This window comes from Ambystoma mexicanum, chromosome 3q, assembly GCF_040938575.1.
Source record: "Ambystoma mexicanum isolate Mex_15411 chromosome 3q, UKY_AmexF1_1, whole genome shotgun sequence".
NCBI lineage: Eukaryota > Metazoa > Chordata > Amphibia > Caudata > Ambystomatidae > Ambystoma > Ambystoma mexicanum.
The window spans coordinates 183,703,108-183,727,829 of NC_090926.1; the positions used below are offsets into that span (position 1 = coordinate 183,703,108).

A 24,722-nucleotide genomic window follows, 5' to 3' on the forward strand; every position below is an offset into this window, starting at 1 on the left:
AACAAAAAAATGGTACATGTGAATGTAGGACAAGGGGCTACCAGGTAACCCCCTCCAGCACGCCACATAACATGGGGCGTTATGGACCCACAAAGAGAAAAGTTAAGTCAATTTCACTTTACTATTCTTGGGAAACAGTAGTTAACACATGAAGACATTTAAACCATATGAGAAATCTAAAGGATTTCACAGTGTCTCACCATACAAAAAGTAGATGCCTATGGAGTTTGTCAGACTCCAAAAACGGATGAAATATAATAAAAAAAAAATCAGGTCAAAATACATACGAGGGTGAACAAAAGGTCTCACTATAGGGTTAAAATTAAAGTCCAGCAAAAGAACTGGGGTCTAAGGCTGAAGGTAAATAGCAGAGAAATCAGAATTCTCCCCAACAATGTCCAAGTTTTATAGTCATTCCATCCATCCAAAGCAGCATAAACAAATAACTACCAAAACAGGCGCCAAGGAGCAACACACAGACAAAGATAGAATCACCATAAAGGACCATTTAGCAGGCCAATACTCCAAGCCACCACCACAGCACAAAGAATGCTCAATTCTTACATTGAAATATACATATACAAGCAGCTAATTTCCAGGACAATGAAAAACATGTCAACAATCTAGCTCAGTAGATCAGTCAAAACAACCTAATTACCTAACTTTTTCAACTACCTCACACGTGCACCAACTCGCTGACAAAAAGCAGATAAAATGCATACCTGGGCCCACAACTTAGTCAAACAGCACCAACAGTTCAGAACATCTGTTTTTCCTGCTAATCCACTAACCACTTGCTACTTCCCACAACTTCTCCTTCAGCTCCAACACCAGTGGCATGAGTCCAAATAAGGAATAAGTTACTTACCTGTAACTTTTGTTCTCCAGCATGGGTCTGGCATGGATTCACATGCTCATGAATATTCCCAGTCAGGCTGGGAATCCTCTGTAAAGAAAGAAAAAAATAAATATCAGTTTCGTTTCTGATCTGTCTTTCTTAGTAGTAACCAATCACTGATCTCTAGGTCATACTGCCCACAGCCAATGACTACTTTCCTCTCCTTAAGCTCCTCCCCTTGCAGCCATCCTCAGATTTGGTAGCACATAAAGTGGCAGTATGACCAAGTGAAAAGCCACAGCGGGGAAGGAGGGAGGGTTCGCATGTGAATCCATGCCAGACCTATGCTGTAGAACAACAGTTACAGGTAAGTAACTTGTTCCTTCTCCAACATGGGGTCTGGCATGGATTCACATGCTCATGAATATAAGAATACATAGCAGTACACACATGCACAACCATGGGAGGTGGCAAAAGGCTCAACATTAAGCATTACATAAACTCAACATTAAGCAACTCTTACCTCCCCCACCAGGCCCACCTTCAGGTGAACAGGTTGCGCAGCACTGCTTGGCTGACTCTAGACTCCTCCCTGAAATCCCGGTCGACGCAGTAGAATCTCGTGGAGGTGTGCATCGACCTCCACGTAGCAGCCCTGCAGAAGTCCAGCAGGGGCACACCAGACAAGAACGCCGTAGTAGCAGCGATCGCTCTGGTCGAATGGGCTCTCGGATGGCCGGATAATGGTCGGTTTACCAACCAGTGACAGTGCATAATGCAGCTGGAGAGCCATCTGGAAATGGAGCCTTCACGAGAGCCTTCCCCTGGTTCACAGGTCCAAAGTTCAAACAGCTATGTCGTCTTCAAAAACCTAGTTCGGTCCATAGAACTTCAGCGCTCTAGCTACATCCAGCGAGTGCAAAGTTCTCTCGGCCGGCGGCGAAGGGAAGAAAACAGGTAGCACCAAGGGCTCGTTAAGATTGAAGTCGGACGGCACCTTGGGCATGGAGGGGTGCGTCCTCAGCACCACCCTCATATCGTGAAAAGTCAAGTATGGGGGCTTGCGGGACAGGGCCTGAATCTCCCACACGTCGAGTGGAGGTGATGGACACCAGGAACACCGTCTTCCACGACAGGAACTTCAAAGGAGCCGAATGCAAAGGCTCGAATGGCAGCCCCATGAGCCTGGTCAGCACCACGTTGAGCTCCCACGCCGGGGCTGGAGCCTTCACCGGCGTGAACGAACTGAACAGTCCTTTCATAATTCTTTCACCAGGTGATGAGACCACAAGGACGGCCGTCCTGTAGTTCTGGTGTATCGGGAGATCGCCACCAGATGCATCTTGATGGAAGCGTGAGCTAGTCCATCCTTGGCCATCGACATTAGGTATGGTAGCACTTGAGGTGCCGTAATCCTTAGAGGGTTGATCATCTGTGCATGGCACCAGACAGAGAACCTCTTGCACTTGTGTCCGTAGCACCTGAGAGTTGAGGACGCCCTGGCCTTTGCAAGAACCTCTCTGCAGTCAGCCGGTATATCATACCCTCCAATCTCTAGTGCTGCAGGAGCCAGGCCTGCAAGTAAAGCAACTCCGGGTCGTGATGAAGAATGGCGCCTCCTTCTCTGGAGAGAAGATCCGCGTCTGTCGGCAGCTTCACCGGTGGGGACGCTGACATGTCCAGAAGGTCCGGGAACCAGATCTCTCCCGGCCACGCCGGTGCGATGAGGATCATCTTGGACCGGGACCTCTTGAGCTGGTTGATGAGTCGGAGCAGCAATGGCAACGGAGGGAACGCATATAAGAACAGGCCTTCCCAGTGGAATGAGAAGGCATCGCCCATGCTCCTCGGCTAGGGGAACCTCTGGCATTTGGAGTTCGTCGCCGTCGCAAGCAGGTCGATCTGGGGTTTCCCCATCGCTGAAAGAGTCGATCCACTTGATCCTGGTGTAGTTCCCACTCGTGGCACGAGCGCAGCTGTCTGCTGAGTGAGTCGGTGATGGTGTTTATCCCCGCCAGATGAAACCGCACCAGAAACATCCCTTGGGCAACGGCCCAATGCCACAGATCCTGGGCCTGCTTGGATATTGCAGGGGATCTGGTTCCGCCCTGCTTCCTAATGTAGAACATCGTGGAGGTGTTGTCGGTGAAGATCCTCACCACCTTGCCCTTGAGGGACGGGAGAACACTGTACGGAGCTCCAGGATGTTGATGTGGAGCGGCTTGTCCTCCAGGAGCCAGAGGCCTCTCGTGTGAAGATATCCGGTGTGCACTCCCCACCCCTCCAGGGAGGAGTCAGTCGTCACCGTTACCTGGTGGGCCGGGGTCTGAAAGTCTGTCCCTGCCACCAGATGAGCGTGGGTGCCCCACCACCGGATCGCTTGCCGGAAGGTCTCATTGAGAGGGATCCTGTCCTCGAAGCTGCCCGTCGCTTGGTTGCAGCGGGCGTCGAGGAACTCCTGTAGAGGGTGCATCCGAAGCCTGCACAGGCGCACGAGATATATACAAGAGGACATCACCCCGAGGAGGGACTTGATGGACCTCACCCTGGCCACGTCCGTGGTCAGCAGATGCTGCACCTTACCCAGGATAGCCTTTGTCTTTTCCTCCGACGGCGAGGCCAGACACCACTGTGTCGAGCTTGGCTCCCAGAAACCGTGCGACTTGCGAGGGGACCAGGTGGGATTTCGGGAAGTTGGAGAAACCCAGGTCCGTGAGCAGCTGGACAGTCCTCTGTTCTACGGCGAGCACCCTTGTCCCTGCACGGATGAGCCAATCGTCCAGGTAGGGGTAGACGTGGATTCCCCTGCAGGTGTAGCCGCGCCGCCACTGGTGCGAGGCACTTGATGAAAACCCTGGGTGCCGACTTCAATCCGAACAGGAGGGCCTTGAACTGGTAGTGCCGTCCTTGGACCACGAACCTGAGGTACTTTCGGTGTCCTTTTAGAATGGGGATGTGGAAGTATGCATCCTCCAAATCCAACGACAGGAAATAGCCCTCCTCCAGCTGTCCCAGCACATGCTGGAGGGAGACCATCCAGAACTTCTGTGCCTTGATGTACTTGTTCAGTCGTCGCAGGTCCAGAGGATGGGCCGCCATCCTCCTGTCTTTTTCACAAGGAAGTACCTTGAGTATACTCCGGAGCCTCGGAGCCTCTTCGGGACGAGCTCGATGGCACCTTTGAGCATCGCCCTTACCTCCAGTAGTAGTTGAGGGATGTGGTTTTCCTTCCTGGCCACGGGATTAATGCGGGGGGGCACTTTTTTAGGTGTGCCCCTGGGCCAGGGCGTCCAGCACCCAACGGTCGATGGAGATGGACTCCCACACGCACACGCTGACTAACTTCGCCAGCCGGCCTCCCACCGGGGTGCTTCGGTGGGGGCCCAAGGCCACAGTCTTGCTTGGAGGAAGTCTTGCCGCCTTGGCCTCCCTGGCGACGACGGCGGGATCCACCCGACTTGCCTCGTCCCCTATAGGCTTCTTGCGACGAGGAGCGGGCCGCTTGGCGGTACGTAGAGGAGCCACTGCCGAATCCCTTGGAGGCACCTTGCTTGCCCCCAGAGTTCAGAAAGGACAGCTGTCGTTGCTGGAGAACTCCTAGGGCCCGAGCCGTCTGTCTGCCTGGATGGCTTGGAGGGACTCATCCACTGTTTTCCAAAACCGGTTATTCCCGTCGAAGGGCATGTCCAACACCTTGGTTTGTACGTCCTGGTGGAAATCCGTCGCCTTGAGCCACCCTCGCCGTCTAAGGCAAACGCCGTTGCCTAGCTGGCGGAAACTGGTGTCGGCAATGTCTGTTGCCACCGTTATGGCGTGGTCCCGACGCCACCTCACCTTCCTGCAAGAACTCCAGGGCCTCCGCCCTCTTGTCGTCCGGTAAGTAGTCCAACAGGGGGGCGATCTTGTACCACAATTCCCTTTCGTAGCGGGCCACGATCGCAAGGGCGTTGGCCGCCTTAATCGTTGTTGCCGCCGAGATAACTCGTCGTCCCAACACATCCAGCTTCTTTCCTTCACAGTCCGGCAGGGAAGTTGATGTTGAGGCTGATTCCCCCGCTTTCTTCTTGGCCGCCGCTGAGACAACCAAGTCAGGGGTCGGTTGCGCCCTAAGGCACAGGGGAACCACGTCAGGGACCCGGTACTACTTCTCGTACCGATCCCTCTTAGCAGGCGTCGTAGACGGGTTCTTGAGAAGGGAGAGTCCCTCGTCCCAGATGTCATTCAGTCTTCCTCTTGGCCTCGCGCCGTTGGTAAAGGAACCCCTCCTTCTCTTCGGGGCAGAGCTGGAAAAGCTTGGATGCCCTGGCAATCATAGCGTGGAAGGACCCAATCTCATCGGGCAGGGAGGCCAGAGTCGGAGGCGATGGGAGATCCGTCCTGTCGTCCCCGCCATCTGTGCCTGTCGTGGCCATGTCCGTTCCCGTGTCATCCCCAGGGACGGGGGCAAAGGTTGAGCAGGCCGAGAGGGCTGAAAGGGCGGTGCTGGATGGGTCCGTCTCCTCTTGCTTGGGGGACCTCAGTCGGGCCTGGCTCCGGCTCCTCCGTCGGGCCTGGCTCCCCTCTAACCCCCCGCCCCCCCCCCCCCCCCCCCCCCCCCGAGGTCGCCTCCACTGATGTAGCCTCCACAGGCTGCGTCAAGGCAGCTGCGTCTTCCTCGATAGAGGCATTAGCCGGGTGAATCAAGGCCTTCACCACCTTCTGTGGGCCTGTGGCCTTCACCTTGGGGAGAGGGTCACTGCCTCGCTCCCCCTCGGCTCTCCAGAAGCTTTGCCGGGTCCTCGGCTTTCCTCTTCCCTGAGGCCAGAGCGTTGGCTTGTGGTTGATTCCGCCAGAGAGGATGTGCCCTGCCTGGCAGCCGAGGAGCCCGAACGTTCAGTGCTCCTGGTGCCCACGGACTCGTGGTGCTTTGCCTTCTGTTGGGCCCCCGTCGCCAGGGCGCCCTCACAGGATTTAGAAGACCGCTCAGGCTTCTCACCTGACAGGCTCTTCCCTTCCAGCCAGTTGGAGGCGAAGATGTCGATCCTTCATTGTCCGCTTCGACATGTTCCCGCAAAACGCACAGTCCTTCTCCACGTGCGTTTTGTCCTCATGAAGGCAGTAGAGGCATTTTGAATGCTCGTCCTCCTTGAACACATTCTGTAGCTGGCATCCAGGACAACCCCATAACAGCTTTCTGGGCATCGAGCTTCCTTTATCCTGGGCCATGTCCGGGTAGGCCTCAGAAACTTCTGGACTCCTCCAAGAAGCGCAACTCGATGAAAATCTCACCCTTGAGGGGCGTAGAAAATCTGAAACGGGTCCCCGTTGATCGGATGGAGAAACAGTGGAGCTTGAGGCTCTGTTTAACCGAAAAGGGAAAATCTCTGAAGAAAAAGAGCGAAAACGCAGCAAGCTCGAGAGCTAAAGCACGAGGACTCAACACTTGAACGTGCGGTAAAAATCTGAGGATGGCTGCCAGGGGAGGGGCTTAGGGAGAGGACAGTCATTGGCTGTGGGCAGTATGACCCAGAGATCAGTGATTGGTTACTACTAAAAAAGACAGATCAGAAACGAAACTGATACTGATTTCTTTCTTTACCGAGGATTCCCAGCCTGACTGGGAATATTCATGAGCATGTGAATCCATGCCAGACCCCATGCTGGAGAACATAACATTAGCTTCAAAGGGCTTCTTAAGTCCATTCTCAGCTTAGCAAGGTGGTCCACAGTTTACATTTCCATTTTAGTAGCTGCTTAAGGCAATTCTAGTGAGGATATCTTCGCACCTAGGAATTGTCTCATAAGGCAGTCAATCAGATTGCATGCAAAACTTCAACGAATGCATCTTAATTTTATACCCCCTGTGCAGAAGACCAAGGTGGGCTTTTAGGAACTGTTGTGGAGCGGGACACTACATCTGAAAATAAAACTTTTTCTAGTGTTCCAAAAGCAAACCTATATTAATATGTAAGGAACCCTGTAACACTATACAAATTGTTGGTTTATTAGCACTGGCTGAATGGAGACACTTTCGGATTCATACAAATACTGTATTGAGATGCACAAAAAAATAACTATTTAGTACCTCAACCGGCGTAGTTTCAGGAATCTCACGTAAGATTATTATACATCTTTTATGATTTGGTCTCACTTTCTCGCCTTTCTCATCAACTTGCACCATTGGGGATGCTAAAAATTAAATTACATTTTAGTTAGCTTTTAAAATTAACATACAAAAATAATCTAACAAAAGTGATGGAAACAATTCAGGTTTGGATCTTATAACGGCAGTGGAAAAGTGCCAACACAGCAAGTTCAGATGTTACTAAAAGAAAAAAAAATTCAGAGAACAGTTAAGCAAAATGATTAAGAGGTAGATCATTGTAGCGCTGAACAAGTAAGGGATACATTACTCACCGTAGTCTTATTTCTGGTGCTTGCATCTGCTTTGATTCACATGCTCTGCATAGTGCGACATCTAGTGGAAGTCTTGGAGTATTACACGATTTGTTTTTGAAACTCAAAAATAAAAATCAACGGGATGGGTTTAGTAATACTATCCCTAATGTGACATACTGTACCCATGGTCCTTAACGCAAGGTCCCTCATTTTTTCTGACAGGTTGCATGAAGTGTGGCGCGAGTACAGACGTGAAAGCAGAAACAGTGATAACCCAGAAAACATCTATGCGCATTCTACTCCAGTAGGGGAGGAAGGGTGGGCGCATGTGAATCTAAGCAGTTACATGCACCAGAAATAGAAGGAGGTGGGAAGTTAGAAGGTACAGCGGCAAAGACGTTTAAAAGCGATAGTCCAACCTGTGAATCTGTTTTAAAGTAGATGCAATAATGCTGTGGGAACGTATGGATGGAGCTCCATCTTGCAGCCTTGCAGATGGTGTCCAGAGGGACATTTGCAATGAAAGCTAAGGTATCTCCTGTACCTCTGGTAGAGTGCCGTTGGTGTCAACGGTCGAACTCTTGGATAAGGAATAGCAGAGCTGTATGCACTTGCCTATCCATCTGGAGACGGCATTCTATGATCTGTGATCGCCTTCTCTACTATGCGCTATGGAAACAGTTGGTCTGTTTTCCTTAGGGTTTGTTCTTTTGTTCACATAGTACAAGGCCGCCATCCGTACATCAAGTGTATGGAGACTTCTTTCGGCCGAGTTTGATGGATTTTGAAAGAAGGTGGGAAGTTCTGGGGATTGGTTTATATGGTAACTTGAAATTAACTTGGGTGAGAACCTAGGATGCGTTTGGAGGACAACCTTGTCCTTGTGTATAATGAAAAAGGTGTCTTTTACAGACAAAGCCTGTAGCTCACTGACTTGACTTATGGAGGTGATAGCAACCAGGAATGAAGTTTGATAGGCAAGATGTTTTAGGCTGGCCTTGTGCATTGGCTCAAAGGGTGGCCCATGAGCTTCGAGAGCTCAAGATTGAGATCCCAACTCGAGGAGGGTTGGAAATTGGGGTTATATCCCCTTTAGCCCTTCCATGAATGCCTTAATGACAGGGACTTTCCACCAGGACACTTTGTTCTGTGAAAGTGGTTTAAGCCGATAGGGCTGCCAGATGCCCCTTTAAGGAATTAAATACTAGGCCGGAGTCTAGTAAGTAAAGCATGCAGTGTAGCATGTTAGCTGGAGAACATTCTAATGTGATTAGTGATTGTGATGTGCACCATATCTCAAATACCTTCCACTTATTAAAATAGCAATGCCTTGTGTTGGGTTTTTGTGCCTCCAAGGATATACACCTATGTGGAAGGTTCCAAGTGGCCAAACTCTGACCTCAGAAGCCAAGCTACTAAGTTCACCGATTGTGTTTGAAGGGATGCCCCTTGTATTGTGTCAACATGTGTGGGCACGGGAGCTTTATTGCCAGTTTGAGCAGTTGTGCCCACATAGGAGCAAACAGGATCACGGTTACTTGTTCCTGGTGCATCTTGTGCACCATCATGCTCAGGTGTGGTATTGGGGGAAGTGTAAACAAATTTCAATGACTAGCAAATCCACAGTGTATTTCCCTTGGACCTTGGCTGGGGAAACCTGGACGCAAAGTCTGGGCATTGTGTGTTTAGCTTTGTGGCAAACAAGTCTAGTGGGGGGGGCGCCCATAGTGAGAATATTCTGTCTAGGAAATCTTTGTTGAGTTGCAACTCGTGTTCTTCTGGTAGCTGGTGTCTAATCGAGTTCCCCTGGAATATGTTCCGCTTGAGTGCCCAGTTCCATATTTTTTAGGATAGCTCGGACAGACTTGGAGTGTGCCTCCCTGCTTTTTCACGGCCGTGGTGCCATCTGAGGACCTGCACTGTTTCACCCGGGAGATGTTGCTGAAAGGCCTGGAGAGCCCTAAGGACTGCCAAGAGTTCCAGGAAGTTGATGTCTTTGGGCAGGCAGTAGCATGTGTCCACTGTCCTTGGAGGAAGCGGGCACCCCATCTGGCGAGTGAGGTGTCTGTAGATCAAAAAATGTTTAGCGAAACCACTAGATCGTCCCACTGTCCAATTGCCTGGGACCACAGTTTCACTAACAATTCCAGCATTGGAAGCAAGTGAGGAACCAAATTAATACAAGAGGCCATCATCCCTAGCAAGCGAATCGCTTTGCGTACTGTTCTCTGGCGATTGACCTTGTAGAAAGGTACCTGCAACAGCAGATTTTCTACTCTCGCGTTTGAGGAGGGGGGGTGGGGTGGGTGGGGGGGGTCGCAGGGGGAGAGCCGGCACCTCTTGTCTAACCCCTAGACATTGTTTTATTTGGCTGGGGATTAGGCTTGATGTCTTAATTGATGGAGAAACCCAGATTGAAGATTTGAGGAGATTCCCAGTGATTGGCCAGTTGTCCAGATAAGGGTATACTGGAACCGACATTCTGCACAAGTGTGCTGCCACTACCGCAAGCACCTTTTCTGAATACTATTGGTGCTGAGGTGATGCTGAATGGGAATACTTTGAACTGATGGTGTACTCCCGCCATCCTGAAACGCAGGTACTGTGGGCAGAGTGCATTGAAATACGAAAGTATGCATCTTTCATGTCCAATGTTTCCATGTAGTCCCTGCGTTTCAGTTGTGGGATCACTTCCTGGAGAGTGGTCAAATGAAACTTTTGGCTTGACATTTGTTCGCAGGGCGCAGATCTAGTACTGGGCGAATAGTAAGGTCTTTCTTTTGCATAAGGAAGTAAGTTGAACAGATACCCTTGTTTAAATGGTTTGCCGGGACGGTCTATGGTGTCCTTGTCGAGTAGCTCCTTTATTTTCTCCAGCAGTATTTGCTCTTCTGCTGTCCTCTTGTCTTGGCTGGGGGTGTGGTGGTTTCTGAATCAATTCGATACAGTACCCACCTGCTACAGTGGACAACACCCACTTGTCTGATGTTACCGCCTCCCATGCGTGAGTGTATTGAGCGATATCGGCTTCCTACTGCAGTGGCATGGGAGGCGACCTGAAACGGTGCGTCATTCTTTGGAAGGGGGTTGAGCCTCTGCCTGGTGAGGTTCTGCCCCCTACCTCTGCCCGGTGAGGTTCTGCCCCCTACCTCTGCCCCTTTTATTCCCCCTTTGAAAATTGGGCAATGAACCTTGGTCTTGTGACTGGCACTAGGGCGAGGCCTGTCCACCTTAGGAGTAGCCTGAGGAGCTTGGCGCACCCTGATGAGTTGGGGGAACCCAGTTGGGAGTAGGGTTTGTTAGCTGCCCAAGGAATTTAAGAGTGTCGTGCTCCTCGTTGGCACTGTTGAGGGCATCCTCCATGGCCTTCCCAAATAATACATTTGGCTCCACTGGCATGTTTAAGAGTGTTGCTCAAGTCTCTAGCTTAAGCCCTGACTGCCTAAGCCAGGCAGGTCTTTTAATAAGTGTTTCCTCTGCTACGATGCATCCTGCGTTATCCGCTGCATCAAGATTTTTCTTCAGGATGCATTTGGATATTTGCTTGCCCTCTGAGGTAGTCTTAAGCAGTTGAGCCTTTAGTGATTCTGGAAAGCCAAATAGAAACAGTCCCAGCAAATCCCATTTGTAGCAGCTGTAACTAGTTAAGTGTAGTATTGTTAGCAATTCTTGTTTGGTATGCTGCAGAGTAGGCGTCCCAACGAGTCTGTTGAGGCGGTTCGGGGGCTCTGTATCTTTATGATTAGCGTGTGCATCCCTGTCGCCAGGGTGTACATTTCCCCATAGCAGAACCTGTGGCCTGCCTGCCAGGGACGGACGACTGAGCATGCCTGCTCAGAATATTGGTTGATGGCATCCATTTTGGAGTTACGGCTGTCGCTCAATTCCTAGTCACTCTTGGTGCCGGGGGAGCTACCTTTGGCGTGCATCATGCTGTAGCCCACTGTTTAACGCGCCGTTCCTTTATCGACATCCTTGTGGTGAGTGCATGTCCTTCCAGAGGTACTTGCCTTTACAAGAAGGACAAGATCTAAAAAGGTGTCCTGTCCATAGCTAGCGACAGCAGAACCAGAAGGGGAAGAGGGAAAAAGTAAATCTATTCTTCAAAAGAAAGAGCGCCCCAGACCCCACTCTCCCTACTGTGTATGTCTGGTCTGCGGGCCAAGGCCACGTGGTCGACAGTGTCAACCGGAGCACCAGCCTAAGTCTTGAGTTGTCTTCCGCAGTGGTTAAGTAGTCTAAGGGGGCGAATATATAAACCACTGAAGGTCGTAGACAAAGATATCAATTGGCATTTTTACGAACTCTGCATTAAGGTGACCAGTTAGCTGGGCGGAAAAAAACAATCCGAGGGATCTCAACGCTCAAGAGATTTTGGGTACACTACACGTTAGGGATAGTGTTACAGGCATGCCCATGTCGACATCCCCTTCCAATCCGCGAGAAAGAAGCTGCAATTCTCAGCGATTACCACTAGATGTCGGACTATATGCACAGTATGTGATTCTAAGCAGATTCAAAAGCATCAGAAATCTTACTCTCCTTGTCTGGCGGGGCTTCTGCCGACACCAGGGCAGTGCCTGCCCTTTTCCTGGTGGTGGTGACCATTAAGGAATATGGTTTGAGCTGACCCCTAATATATAGGGGGGTCAGTGGGTGCAGGTCTGAACAGCTTCTCTATTCTTGGGTTGACCGCCCTCATAAGAGTAGACGTTAGTAGGGATGGCTGGATAAGTCCCCGTACTGACTGCAGGAGAAGTATAAACTGGGTGGCGGACCTTTTGCCCCCCAAAGATATCTTTCACAAAGTCATTGTCGACCTGCGTTTCCTCAGTGTCGCTATTGAAATGTTGCGTTGCCTTTAGTAGCAGTTCGCTGTACTGGAGTCAATTGTCAACCAGCAAATCTGCTACAGGCTGGTCATGATGGTCTGTAGACAATTATGCAAATGTCATTGTAAAACTGGTCTTGGCCATAGAGGACATCTCCTCCCCCGACACCCTGGGTGTGCTTGGTCATAATATGAGGCCCGAGCAGGGTCTTGGTATTGAGAGGTGACTTGGAATGCTGAGGCCGGATTGCCTAGAGCAGAGCTGCTTGGCTGTGGCTCATAGCCAGACTTCTTGGCAGGAGGTAGCCCTGCTGGTGCCCCTGGCTGTGAGTCATCTCTAAGAACCGTCACTTGGTTGGGGCGTCTGTCCATGAAGTACACGAAACAAGACATTCTCCCTAAAATTTTATTAAATTGTTCCAGTGTCAAATGGCATGAAGTCGGGAAGCCCGAAATGACAGGTGCTTGGGAGGGAATGGCATCTTTATGGAGCATAGCCCCAGACTGGGACTTTATGCGGTTAGAAAACCGAGTCCTTTGGGGTAAAGGGCATGGAAAGTGTGTTTTTTCAGTGACCTTGCTTTAAGCAGTGAAGCACGGACGTGTTTAATTATCACTTATTTTCACCCTTTTCTTTGGAGATGCAGACATGCATCGCCACCTGTTCTTCGGTATGCGAAAGGAGGGCCTTTTTATATGCACCGTCGGACAGACCTTCGCTTCCGTTTTCTGAGAACCACCATGACGACGAAAGCGTGTGTGATGGCCCAGAGGACAGTGAGGCTTTATCCCCCGTCACTGCATGGGCCTCGACACTCAACAGGGTCAATGAGAGCCAACCATGTGTGCGCCCTGGCCGCCAAGTGTCTTCTCCATCAAAGGACGGCCGGCATGCTTCTTGGAAGGGGGGGGGAGTACACACACTTAGGGTTCCGAAGGAACCTGTTCAACCTTGGTGTCACTCATGGCCGAGACACTGCCCTCGCTGGAATCTTCTGTCACATCTATGGAGGCCTCAGCCTGCATGGCGTGAGCGACCCAGCGGTTGGTCCCCTGATCCTTTAGGGTTTTAGGCCAGAAAAGCTGACTGGATTTACAATGCTTTTTGGCCTGATCCCTCGGGAGACAGTGATTTTACACTTGGTGCGTGTCCTTCCACAGGAATTTACAGTGGCACGAGGGGAAAAATTTAAATGGGGTCTGTTATATTTTAAAAGGGCAGCTGGGCGAAAATCGGAGGAGATGATTAAAAACATTCTCTAAAATAGATCACTATAAAGAACCTCTACCTACATTAACGGGCCGAAGCACGAAGAGGCCAATAAAGGCCACGTCTGGTCGATAGATGAGTCGTCGGCAATGTGGGAGTTTGTCAGGAGCAGTCGAGTGGTTGAGCAGTGTTGGGCAAAGTTTTAATGCAGTACCCTCTGGGAACACTGCAAACAACTAGGACTACAGGTATAGGCAACCCCAACCCTTGGTATAAGCTTGTACTACAAAGTTCTGGTAGCGTGTTGAGCAGCCAGGCTTCTCAGGAGGGGAAATGTGCGCTGTAGTGGAGTTAAAGATTCACAGTTACAGGTATTCAAATAAACTCTTACATTGTCTATCCAAGAGACCTTGAGTGTATTTATTAGTTATAAAGCCTTCTTCAAAGGGAGCAATAGAATAGTAATACAAATATACTTCAATACTGTACACTTCGATTTTCTGAATCAGACAAGGGCCTTTTGGGATGGCCCACAGACAACCTACAACCACAGGTGACTTGCACAACAAGGGTGCTGGGCACACTAATATCTAACTCTTGGCATTCAGAATACTCTTAAAAGTTGGTAAAAGGCAAAGGTTATTAGAACATAAGCGATCACCAATATTCTTAAGCAGGGAAAATACTTTCAAGATCCCCTTAGAAGAGCCATACTATTCAATAGGCTAAGCCAAAGTCAATGGCCAAAAGTCTTTGTATAGGATGCAGCACTTCAGGTAAGCAAATGGAAAAGTCCTTGCACACATTCTTAGGAGTCTTTGATAAAAAAAAGAATAAAATGTAGGTCCACAAGCTGATTAGACTTGCGAGTTGCAGACGTTACAAGTACTTCCAAGGTAAGAGGTAAGTTCTTCGACTTGTTTTACAGTACCTTAGCAATGAAGAAAAGACGCAGCTGATTACTTCTGTTCCTGTGCAGCTCTGCAGGTCTCACTGTTCCTAGGCCTCAGTCGTGAGGACAAGAGTGAGGACGTCAGGGGACTCCTGCAATGCACTGGGACTAGCAAAAACTGGCAACCAGCAAATTCACTTTCAGTGGCCGGTTCGCGTTTCAGCTCCTTGAGACCACCGCAAATAGCAACGCAGTTCCTGGGCTTTCCTTGCTTCTGGGGTACCACACTCTGTTGAGAGGGCTCAGGCTTGGACAGTCCTGCTTCTTGGGAGTCCAGAGGATCTCCCATAAACTCTAGGCCAGCTTAAAAGCAACGCACATAATCTAGTGTTCTCCCTGGCTCTACGGTTTCCAGCAGGAACTCTGGAAATTCAACCAGCTCAGAGATGGATATCCAGGTGGCTTACTTTGGAGTTGAACTCAAAGGGAGATTTCATCCTTGCAGGGGTTTCTCAGTCGATGCAAACTTGGCAAGTTGGCACTGCAGCAGGGCTTCACTGGGCAAACCAACGGTCCAAGAGTCGCAGCAGGCATCCTCTTCGGTTCTTTCTTCCAGTGGTCGACTGCCTTCCAAGCCAAAAGACTCCTTTTATTCAGTTCTCCCCCATTCATTCCAGCCTAGCTGTCACTCACCCAGCCAATCACCACAGAGTGCATTTGGGTCTCCTAGGAGACGAAGCACAGGAGGTTTTGGGCACCTCCGTCACTTCCTGCCTACCACAGACACCCTGGAGCCAGACGCAGGTTTCACTCAAACACTGCCTAAGGCGAAATGAACCAAGACCGAACCTGGTTTTGGCGCGCAGAGAAACTCTAGAAGGACTTTGAAGACATGGCGAAAAATGAAGAACGGGGGCCATTTTATCAAAGATGGCTTTGCGCCATTTTGAAAAAAGATGGACAGCCGCGGCAAATGCAAACCACAGTAGTTCAAAAGGAAACCACTGCCACCAGCCATTCAGTGAGGAAAGGGTATCAACAATGTTACATGAGGATCTAGACACAAGACACTTTGTAACCCCTCCAGCACCCTATTGTAAGATAGTGTGTACTGGGTCTAGAAAGTTACAATGGTAAAGTCAATTTCACTTTACTGCTTTGGGAAACAGTTTATCCCAGAGAAGGTAATTAAACCTTGGGAAATCTGGAAGAGTTCCCTGTGTCACTGCACTGAAGGTGCTTTGGGACACAGTTGTAAAAATAGCTGCCTATGGAACAGAAAACACATTGAATTGAAAAGTTAAATGTCCCAAAGTTTAGCAAAAAAGCTGGAGGTCTCTAAGGTGGGAGGAATTGGAACATTTCAGAGAATTCTCCTTAACAAGCAGTTGTGCAGCGAGGCCTACAACCAAGGAAACGAAGGAACAAGTTCCTTACCCGTAATTGTTGTCTGGCATGGATTCACATGCTCATGAATATTCCCTGTCAGGCTGGGAATCCTCGGTAAAGAAAAAAAAAAAAAAATGTATTTTCTGAACTGTCTTTCTCCCAACATCCGAGCTCTGGGTCATACTGCCCCCCCACCAGCCAATGACTGCCCTCTACCTAAGCTCCTCCTGACAGCCAGCTTCAGATTTGCTAGCACTTAAAGTGGCAGTGAGATCAAGAGAAGAGCCGCAAAGAGGCAGGCGGGAGGGTTTGCATGTGAATCCATGCCAGACCCATGCCGGAGAACAGTTACAGGTAAGTAACTTGTTCCTTCTCCAGCACGGGGTCTGGCATGGATTCACATGCTCATGAATAAAGAATGCATAGCAGTACACATGCACAACCACAGGAGGTGGCAAGGCTCAACATAAGCATCTCTTAACTCCTCACCAGGCTCACCTTCAAGCAAACAGGTTGCACAGCACTGCTTGGCCGACTCTGGAATCCTCCCGGTCGATGCAGTAGAATCTCTTGAAGTTGCGCGTCGACCTCCACATAGCAGCTCTGCAGATGTCTAGCAGGGGCACACCAGACGGGAACGCTGTAGTTGCAGCGATCGCTCTGATTAAATGGGCCCTGGGACGGCCAGGCAGCGGTCGGTTTGCCAACCGGTGACAACGGGTGATGCAGCCAGATAGCCACCTGGAAAAGAAAGACTTTGAGGGGCTTCCCATGGTTCACAGAGCCAAAGTTCACAAAAAGTTGCGACGTCTTGCGGAAACTCTGTGCGGTCCACTTAGAACTTCATCGATCTAGCCACATCCAGCGAGCGCAAAGTCCTTTCAGCCGGCGAAGGAGTCTTAAAGAACACCGACAACACTAAGGACTGATTTAGCTGAAAATCTGACGGCACCTCAATCATAAATGAGGGGTGCGTCGGCAGCACCACCCTCATGTCGAGAAAAGTCAAATAAGGTGGCTTACATGACAGTCGCTGAATCTCACCCACTCGTCGTGCAGAGGTGATGGTCACGAGGAACATGGTCTTCCACGACAAGAACTTCAGTGGAACTGTCTGCATAGGTTCGAATGGAGGGCCCATTAGCCTTGTCAGCACCACATATAGTTCCCACGCTGAGCCTTCACCGGCAGGAACAAATGGAATAGTACTATAACAAACTCCTTAACCAGATGGTGTGACCACTACAGTCCCAGAGATCTGGTGTAGCAGGAAATAGCCACCAGATGAACTTTGATGGAGGCATGAGCCAGTCCTGCTTTGGCCAATGACAGCAAATATGGTAGTACCTGCAGGACCGAGGATCGATCCGTTCACAGCAAACGGCGAACCTCTTCCATTTATGTCCGGAGCATTTTATAAGGGACGATGCTCTGGCCTTGGCAAGCACCTCCTTGCAATCCGCTGGGAGATCGTAGCCCCAAAATCTAGCACTGCAGGCCTTCAGGTTCAGCGATCCTGGGTCGTGGTGTAGAATTGTGCATCCTTCCCTGGCGTGATCTGGGACCACCGGAAGCTTGACTGGAAGGGAGGCTAACATGCTGAGAAGGTCCAGGTACCAGATCTGCCTCGGCCATGCTGGTTCGACAAGGATCATCCTGCACCGGGACCGTCCGAGTTGATTGAGTCGAAGGAGGAACGGCAATGGAGGGAACGCATACAGAGACAGGCCGTCCCAGGGGGAATGAGAATGCATCCCCCATGCTTCCCAGCTGGGGAAACCTGCTAGCGAACCTCCGGCACTTGGTGTTCGTCGCTGTTGCAAACAGATCGATCTGGGGATTGCCCCATCTGCGAAAACAAATGATCCACTTGATCCTGCCAAAGTTCCCACTCATGGCAAGCGCGTAACTCCCTGCTGAGAGAGTCTGCTGTGTTCTTTACTCCTGCCAGATGAAAAGGAATGAGGACTATCCCCTGTGCGACGGGCCAGTGCCATAGGTCCTGCGCTTCTTTGGAGCGCGCCGGGATCTGTTGCCACCCTGCTTCCGGATGTAAAACATTGTGGTGGTATGGTCCATGAAGACCCACACCACCTTGCCCTTCAGGTATGGTAGGAAGGATTTCAGGGCCCAAAACACTGCCCGCAGCTCCAGCATGATGTGCAACTTTTTCTCCTCTGGCAGCCACAGAACTCTTGCGTGAAGACTTCCATTGTGAGCTCCCCATCCTTCCTGACCGTCTCCTGGTGCAGTTGGGTCTGGAAATCTGCACCTCTGACAGATGAGCGCGAACTACCCACCACCTTATCGCTCAACCTGATCTTGTCCGGGAAGCTTCCCAACACTTGCATCCAATGGTCATCAAGGAACTCCTGTAGTGGGCGCATCCGTAGCATGCATAGTCGGATGAGGTAAATGCATGATGACATCATGCCGAGCAGAGAATTGATGGTCCTCACCATGGCGACCTGGAGTGCAAAGAGTCATTGCACCTTGCCCAAGATGGCTGCTATCCTTTCCTCTGCCGGAGACGCCAGGCATGACACTTTAGTGGGGAACCCAGAACAGCGTGTCTTGTGATGGAGTCAAGCAGGACTTTGCATAGTTCACAGAGAACTCCAGCCCCGAAGCTAGGTGACAAGTCCTCGCTGTGTGGTCAACAGCGATGTCCAGTTGTCCAAGTAAGGGTAGATGTGGATTCCCCAGTCGCAGCTGCGCTGCCACCGGTGCCAGGAAATTGGTGAAAACCCGTGGCGCTGACTTTAATGCGAAGGGAAGGGCATTGAATTGGTAGCGCTTCCCTTGAACCACGAAGCGCAGAAACGTGGTGTCGCTTGTGAATGGGGATGTGGAAGTAGGCACCCTCCAAGTCCAGCGACGACAAAGTCTCCCTTCTCGAGCTGTCCGAACACGTGCTTAAGTGACCATCCAGAACTTATAGTACTTGATGTATTTCTTTAGTCGATGTAGATTGAGGATGTGCCTCCACCCTCCGGTCTTTTTCACGAGGAAGTACCTTACACACCTCTTTGGGGCATGCTCTATCGCGCCTTTCCTAAACATGGCCTACACCTCCAGCAGCAACTGAGGGATGTGGTTTCCCTGCTAGGCCAACGGTGGCATTCGGGGATACTTCGTTGACATTCCAGGGTGTGTCCGTGGGCAAGAGCGTCCAGCACCAAACGGTCAGTGGAGATGGATTTCCACAAGCTGAAGAAATTTCATAGCCTGCCTTCCAACGGGGTGTACGGGTGCCCCCCCACCTCCTCCCCTCCTCCCCTCCCCGACACCAGTCGGTTCAATCCTGCTTGAACGTCGAAGGACAGTCTTAGGGACCCTGGCGACAAAAGCCTCCGAAGGCCTTTGAGCAGCCCTCGTTGGTTTCCTGGGCCAAAGAGCAGGGGGAGAGGGGGGGGGGGGGGTTGGTGGTAAGAAGCAACCCCTGGATGATCCTTGGGACTTGCTACCCGAGGGCCGAAAGGGCGGCTTCCACTGTTGGGAGTGTCCAAGGCAGGCGCCGTCTCTGTATCCGTCTTTATGGCTTGTAGAGACTCGTCCACAGCTTTGCTGAACTAATTGTCCCCATCAAAGGGCATGTCCAACACCTTCGACTGAAAGTCCTGATAAAAGTTGGTGGCCTTGAGCCAGCGACGACGACCAAGGCAAACGCTGTTGCCCATTTGGCAGAACCCCATGTCAGCAATGTCCATGGCCACTGTGATGGCGTGGTCCGACAACACTTCGCCTTGCTGCAGAATTTCCAGTGCTTCCAACCTCTTGACGTCTGGGAGGAAGTCCAGAATGGGTGCGAACTTGAACTACAGCTCCTGGTTGTAGCTTGCTACGATGGCGAGGAAGTTGGCGGCCTTGATGGTCGTCGCCGCAGAATAGATGACCAGCCGTCCCATGGCATCTAACTTCTTGCCATTGCTGTCCGGAGGGGTGGACGCTGCAGAGGAAGAAGCGCCTGAGGACGACTTCTTGGCCACTGATGACAGCAGCGTCCAGAGACGGTTGGGCCTGCAAGACCTTGGGCGCGAAGTCCAGCACCATGTACTTATCAAGGCGAGAGATAAACCTTTGTCCAAAATGTCATTCAGGAGTACAACCGAGAGGATGGTCCTTCTCCTCCGGAGCAAGCTGGAAGATTTACGAAGCTCTGGAGATCATCGTGGGGAATGAGCCTATCTCGTCCGGCGAGGAGATCTGGGAGGTGGCCACAGGAGGTTCTCCCCATCTCATCATCGTCGCCGTGTCAGGATCCGTCTAATCACTTGGATGGTGTAGGGGGCGAAGGGTGGCAAGGAGGTGGATGGTGTACTCTCCTCTTCTTGTCTGCTTCTCTGAGACCAGAGTATGCATTGCAGAGAGGGAACAAGTTACTTACCTGTAACTGTTCTCCAGCATGGATCTGGCATGGATTCACATGTTCATGAATATTCCGCGTCGTCAGGCTGGGAATCCTCGGTAAAGAAAAAAAAAAAATCACTTGTTTCTGATCTGTCTTTCTTAGTAGTAACCAATCACTGATCTCTAGGTCATACTGCCCCCAGCCAATGACTGCCCTCTCGCTAAGCCCCGCCTCTGGCAGCCATCCTCCGATTTGGTAGCACGCCAAGTGGCAGTATGACCAAGTGAAGAGCCGCAGAGGGGTAGGTGGGAGGGTTCGCATGTGAATCCATGCCAGACCCATGCTGGAGAACAACAGTTACAGGTAAGTAACTTATTCCTTCTCCAGCATGGGGTCTGGCATGGATTCACATGCTCATGAATATAAGAATACATAGCAGTACACACATGCACAACCACGGGAGGTGGCAAAGGCTCAACATTAAGCATTACATCCAAAACTTAACATTAAGCAATTCTTACCTCCTCACCAGACTCACCTTAGGCGAACAGGTTGCGCAGCACTGCTTGGCCGACCCTGGACTCCTCCCTGTAGTCCCGATCGACGCAGTAGAATCTTGTGAAGGTGTGCGTAGAACTCCACGTAGCAGCCCTGCAGATGTCCAGCAGGGGCACACCAGACAGGAACGCTGTAGCAGCAGCGATCGCTCTGGTCGAATGGGCACGGACGGCCGGGCAGCGGTCGGTTTGCCAACCGGTGACAGTGCATGATGCAGCCGGAGAGCCATCTGGAAATGGAAGTCTTCGAGAGAGCCTTCCCTTGATTCACAGAACCAAGTTCACAAACAGTTGTGACGTCTTCCGAAAACTCTTTGTGCGGTCCACGTAGAACTTCAGCGCTCTAGCTACATCCAGCGGGTGCAAAGTCCTCTCGGCCGGCGTCGAAGGCAACGGGAAGAAAACTGGTAACACCAAGGGCTCGTTCAGGTGGAAGTCCGATGGCACCTTGGGCATGAAGGAGGGGTGCGTCCTCAGCACCACCCTTGTGTCGTGAAAAGTCAAGTATGGAGGCTTGCAAGATCGGGCCTGGATCTCTCCCACTGGTCGTGCGGAGGTGATGGCCACGAGGAACGCCATGACAGGAACTTCAAAGGCGCCGAATGCATAGGCTCGAATGGGGGCGCCCCCAGCCCCCCCCATGAGCCTGGTCAGCACCACATTAACCTCCCATGCCGGGGCAGGAGCCTTCACCGGCGGGAACGACCGGAATAGTCCCTTCATAAATTCCTTCACCAGGCGATGAGACCACAAGGACGCCCGTCCCGTAGTCCTGGTATATTGGGAGATGGTAGCCAGATGTATTTTGAAGGGAGGCTTGAGCCAGTCCAGCTTTGGCCGGCGACAGTAGGTACGGCAGTACTTGAGGGGCCGTAATCCGCAGAGGGTTAATCTTCTGTGCACGGCACCAGACGGAGAACCTCTTCCACTTATGACCGTAACACTTAAGAGCGGAGGACGCCCTGGCTTTTGCAAGAACCTCTATGCAGTCAGCCGGGATATCGTACCCTCCAAACTCGTGCTGCAGGAGCCAGGCTGCAAGTTCAGCGACTGTGGGCTGCAAATGGAGAATGGCGCCCCCTTCTCTGAAGAGAAGATCCGCGTCCACCTGCAGCTTGACTGGTGGGGACGTTGACAAGTCCAGAAGGTCCGGGAACCAGATCTGCCTCGGCCACGCCGGTGCGACGAGGATCATTCTGCACTTGGACTTCTTGAGCTGGTTGATGAGGCGGAGCAGCTACAGGAACGGAGGGAACGCATATAGAAACAGGCCGTCCCAGGGGAACGAGAAAGCATCGCCCATGCTCCTCGGCTGCGGGAACCTGCTGGCAAACCTCTGGCACTTGGAGTTCGTCGCAAAAAGGTCGATCTGGGGTTTGCCCCATTGTCAAAAGAGCCGATCCACCTGGTCCTGACGTAGTTCCCACTCGTGGCATGAGCGCAGCTCCCTGCTGAGTGAGTCGGCGATGGTGTTTTTTATTCCTGCCAAGTTGAAGGGAACCAGAAACATCCCCTGGGCGACGGCCCAGTGCCACAGATCCTGGGCCTCCTTGGATAGGGCTGGGGATCTAGTGCCCCCCTGCTTCCGTATGTTGAACATTGTGGTGGTGTTGTCAGTGAAGATCCTCACCACTTTGTCCTTGAGGGACGGAAGGAACGACTTGAGCGCCCAGAACACTGCTCTGAGCTCCAGGAAGTTGATGTGAAGAGACCTCTCCTCAGGGAGGCAAAGGCCTCTTGCCTGGAGATCTCTGTGTGGGCCCCCCCTCCCCCCAACCCGCCAGAGAGGCGTCCGTCGTCACCGTCTCCTGGAACGCCAGGGTTTGAAAGTCCGTGTCTGTAGTGAGGTGAGCACGGGTACCCCACCATAGGATCGCCCGACGGAACTCCTCGTCGAGAGGGATCCTGTCCTCGAAGCAGCCGGTCGCCTGAAACCAGCGGGCGTCGAGGAACTCCTGTAGCAGACGCATCCGAAGTCTGCAAAGGGGTACAAGATAGATGCATGAGGACATCATCCCGAGGAGGGAATTGATGGACCTCACCCTGGCCACGTCCGTGGCTAGTGGGCACCGCACCTTGCCCAAGATTGTCTTGGTCCTCTCCTCTGACGGGGAGGCCAATTGCCCCACTGTATCGAGCTTCGCTCCCAGAAACAGTGCTACTTGCGACGGAACCAGGTGGGATTTGAGGTAGTTGATGGCGAACCCCAGTTCTGTGAGCAGCCGGATGGTCCTCGCTGTCGACAGCAAGTTCCCTTGTCCTTGCCCGGATTAGCCAGTCGTCCATGTAGGGGTAGATGTGGATCCCTGCAGGCGCAGCCGCACCGCCACTGGTGCCAGGCACTTGGTGAATACCCTGGGTGCCGACTTTAATCCAAAAGGTAGGGCTCTGAATTGGTAGTGGCATCCCTGAACCACGAACCTGAGAAACTTCCTGTGCCCTTTTAGAATGGGGATGTGGAAGTAAGCATCCTCCAGGTCCGACGACGATAGAAGTCGCCCTCCTCCAGCTGTCCCAGCACGTGCTGGAGGGTGACCATCCTGAATTTCTGCACCTTGATGTATTTAACCGATGCAGGTCCAGGATGGAGCGCCAACCACCTGTCTTCTTTCTGACGAGGGACGTGATTCTCCTTCCTGGCCACGGGAGGAATGCGAGGGCACTTCTTTTGGAATTCCAGCGAGTGCCCGTTGGCCAGGCTGCCCAGCACCCAACGGTCGGTGGAGATGGACTCCCACACGCTGATGAACTTAGTCAGCCGGCCTCCCACCGGGGTGCTTCGGTGGGGGCCCGACGACACAGAAGCGTCAGTCTTGCTTGGAGTCTGCCTTGCCGTCTTGGCCTCCTTGGCAACGACAGCGGGATCCCCTTGCTTGCCGCAACCTCTGTAGGCCTCCTGGGAAGAAGCCACCGCTGGATCCTTTGGAGGCACCCTGTCTGCCTCCGGAGCTCCGAAAGGGCCGTCGTTGTTGAAATACCCCTAGGGCCCGGGCCGTCTGAGTCGGTCTTGATGGCCTGGAGAGACTCGTCCAGCGCCTTACCAAAAAGGTTGTTGCCGAACGGCATATCCAACACTCTGGTCTGGACGTCCTGGCGAAAGTGTCGCCTTGAGCCATCCTCGTCTGAGGCAAAGTTGCCCAGTTGGCAAAATCCGGTATTGGCAATGTTCGTTGCCACCGTTATGGCGTCATCCGACACCACCTCGCCTTCCTGCAGAATTTGTAGGGCCTCTGCCCTTTTGTCATGTAGGAAGTCTAGCAGGGGAGCTATTTTGAACCAGAGCTCCCTGTCGTAGTGGACCACGATCGCTAAAGCATTGGCCGCCTTAATCGTCGTTGCCGAGATGATTCGTCGTCCCATGGAGTCCAGCTCCTTGCCCTCGCTGTCCGGAAGGGCAGTGGAAGTTGAAACCGCCGCACCCGCTGCTTTCTTCTTAGCCGCTGCCGAGACGACAGAGTCCGGCGTGGGCTGGGCCCTGAGACACAAGGGGGCGGCATCGGGGACTCAGTACTTCTTCTCGTACCTGTCCCTCTTGGCGGGTGTCGTGGAAGGGTTCTTGAGGACAGCAAGCCCCTCGTCCCAGATGTCGAGCAAAGGCACCGCGAGGACCATCTTCCTCTTGGCCTCTCGTCGCTGGTAAAGAAACCCTTCCTTTTTTTGTTCTTCAGGGCAGAGCTGGAAGAGCTCAGATGCCCTGGTTATCATGGCGTGAAAGGAGCCAATTTCGTCGGCTGGAGAAGCCCGAGGAGGAGTGATGACGGGATGTCTGCTGTGTCAATCGCCGCCGTCGGTCCCAGTCACTGTATCCGTCGCCGTATCCTCTCTAGGGTCCGGCGAGGGGGATGAGGGGTCCACAGGCCTTGCGGGCAGGAAGGGCGGAGAGGGGTGGACTCTCCTCCGCTTGTTCGGAGGGTTTCCCCGACGGGCCTGGTTCTGGATCCTCTGTCGGGGTCTGTGGTAATCTCGTCCTTATCTCGGTACATAAGGATTGGATGGCCAACAAAATGGCCGCCGAGCTATCCTGGGGCTTGGGTAATGGCTGCGACGGACGGGAAGGCCGCTCCACTGGCCCCCTCTTCGTCACCATCGTCGCTATCTTAGATCACGTCAGCGGGGACCGTCCCCTGGGATTGAACCTTCTCGAACCTCTCATTGAGGCCCTTCTCGGTTTCCACCAGCTCCTCCTCAGAGGCTGATTGATAGTCTGTAATGGCCACCGCCACCTCCCCCCCCCCCCTCTTTTTCCGCCGAGGACTTCACGGGGGTCTTAATGATG

General features: G+C 52.0%; 1 protein-coding gene across 1 annotated transcript in view; it reads right to left on the minus strand.

The window, feature by feature from the left end:
- The window catches only part of LARP4 (La ribonucleoprotein 4), a 615,863-nt gene that overhangs the window by 425,403 nt on the left and 165,738 nt on the right, over positions 1-24,722 (minus strand). The window contains exon 6 of the mRNA XM_069653450.1: positions 6,903-7,006. Within this exon, the coding sequence (XP_069509551.1) occupies positions 6,903-7,006 (104 nt within the window). The remainder of the gene's footprint in view (positions 1-6,902; positions 7,007-24,722) is intronic.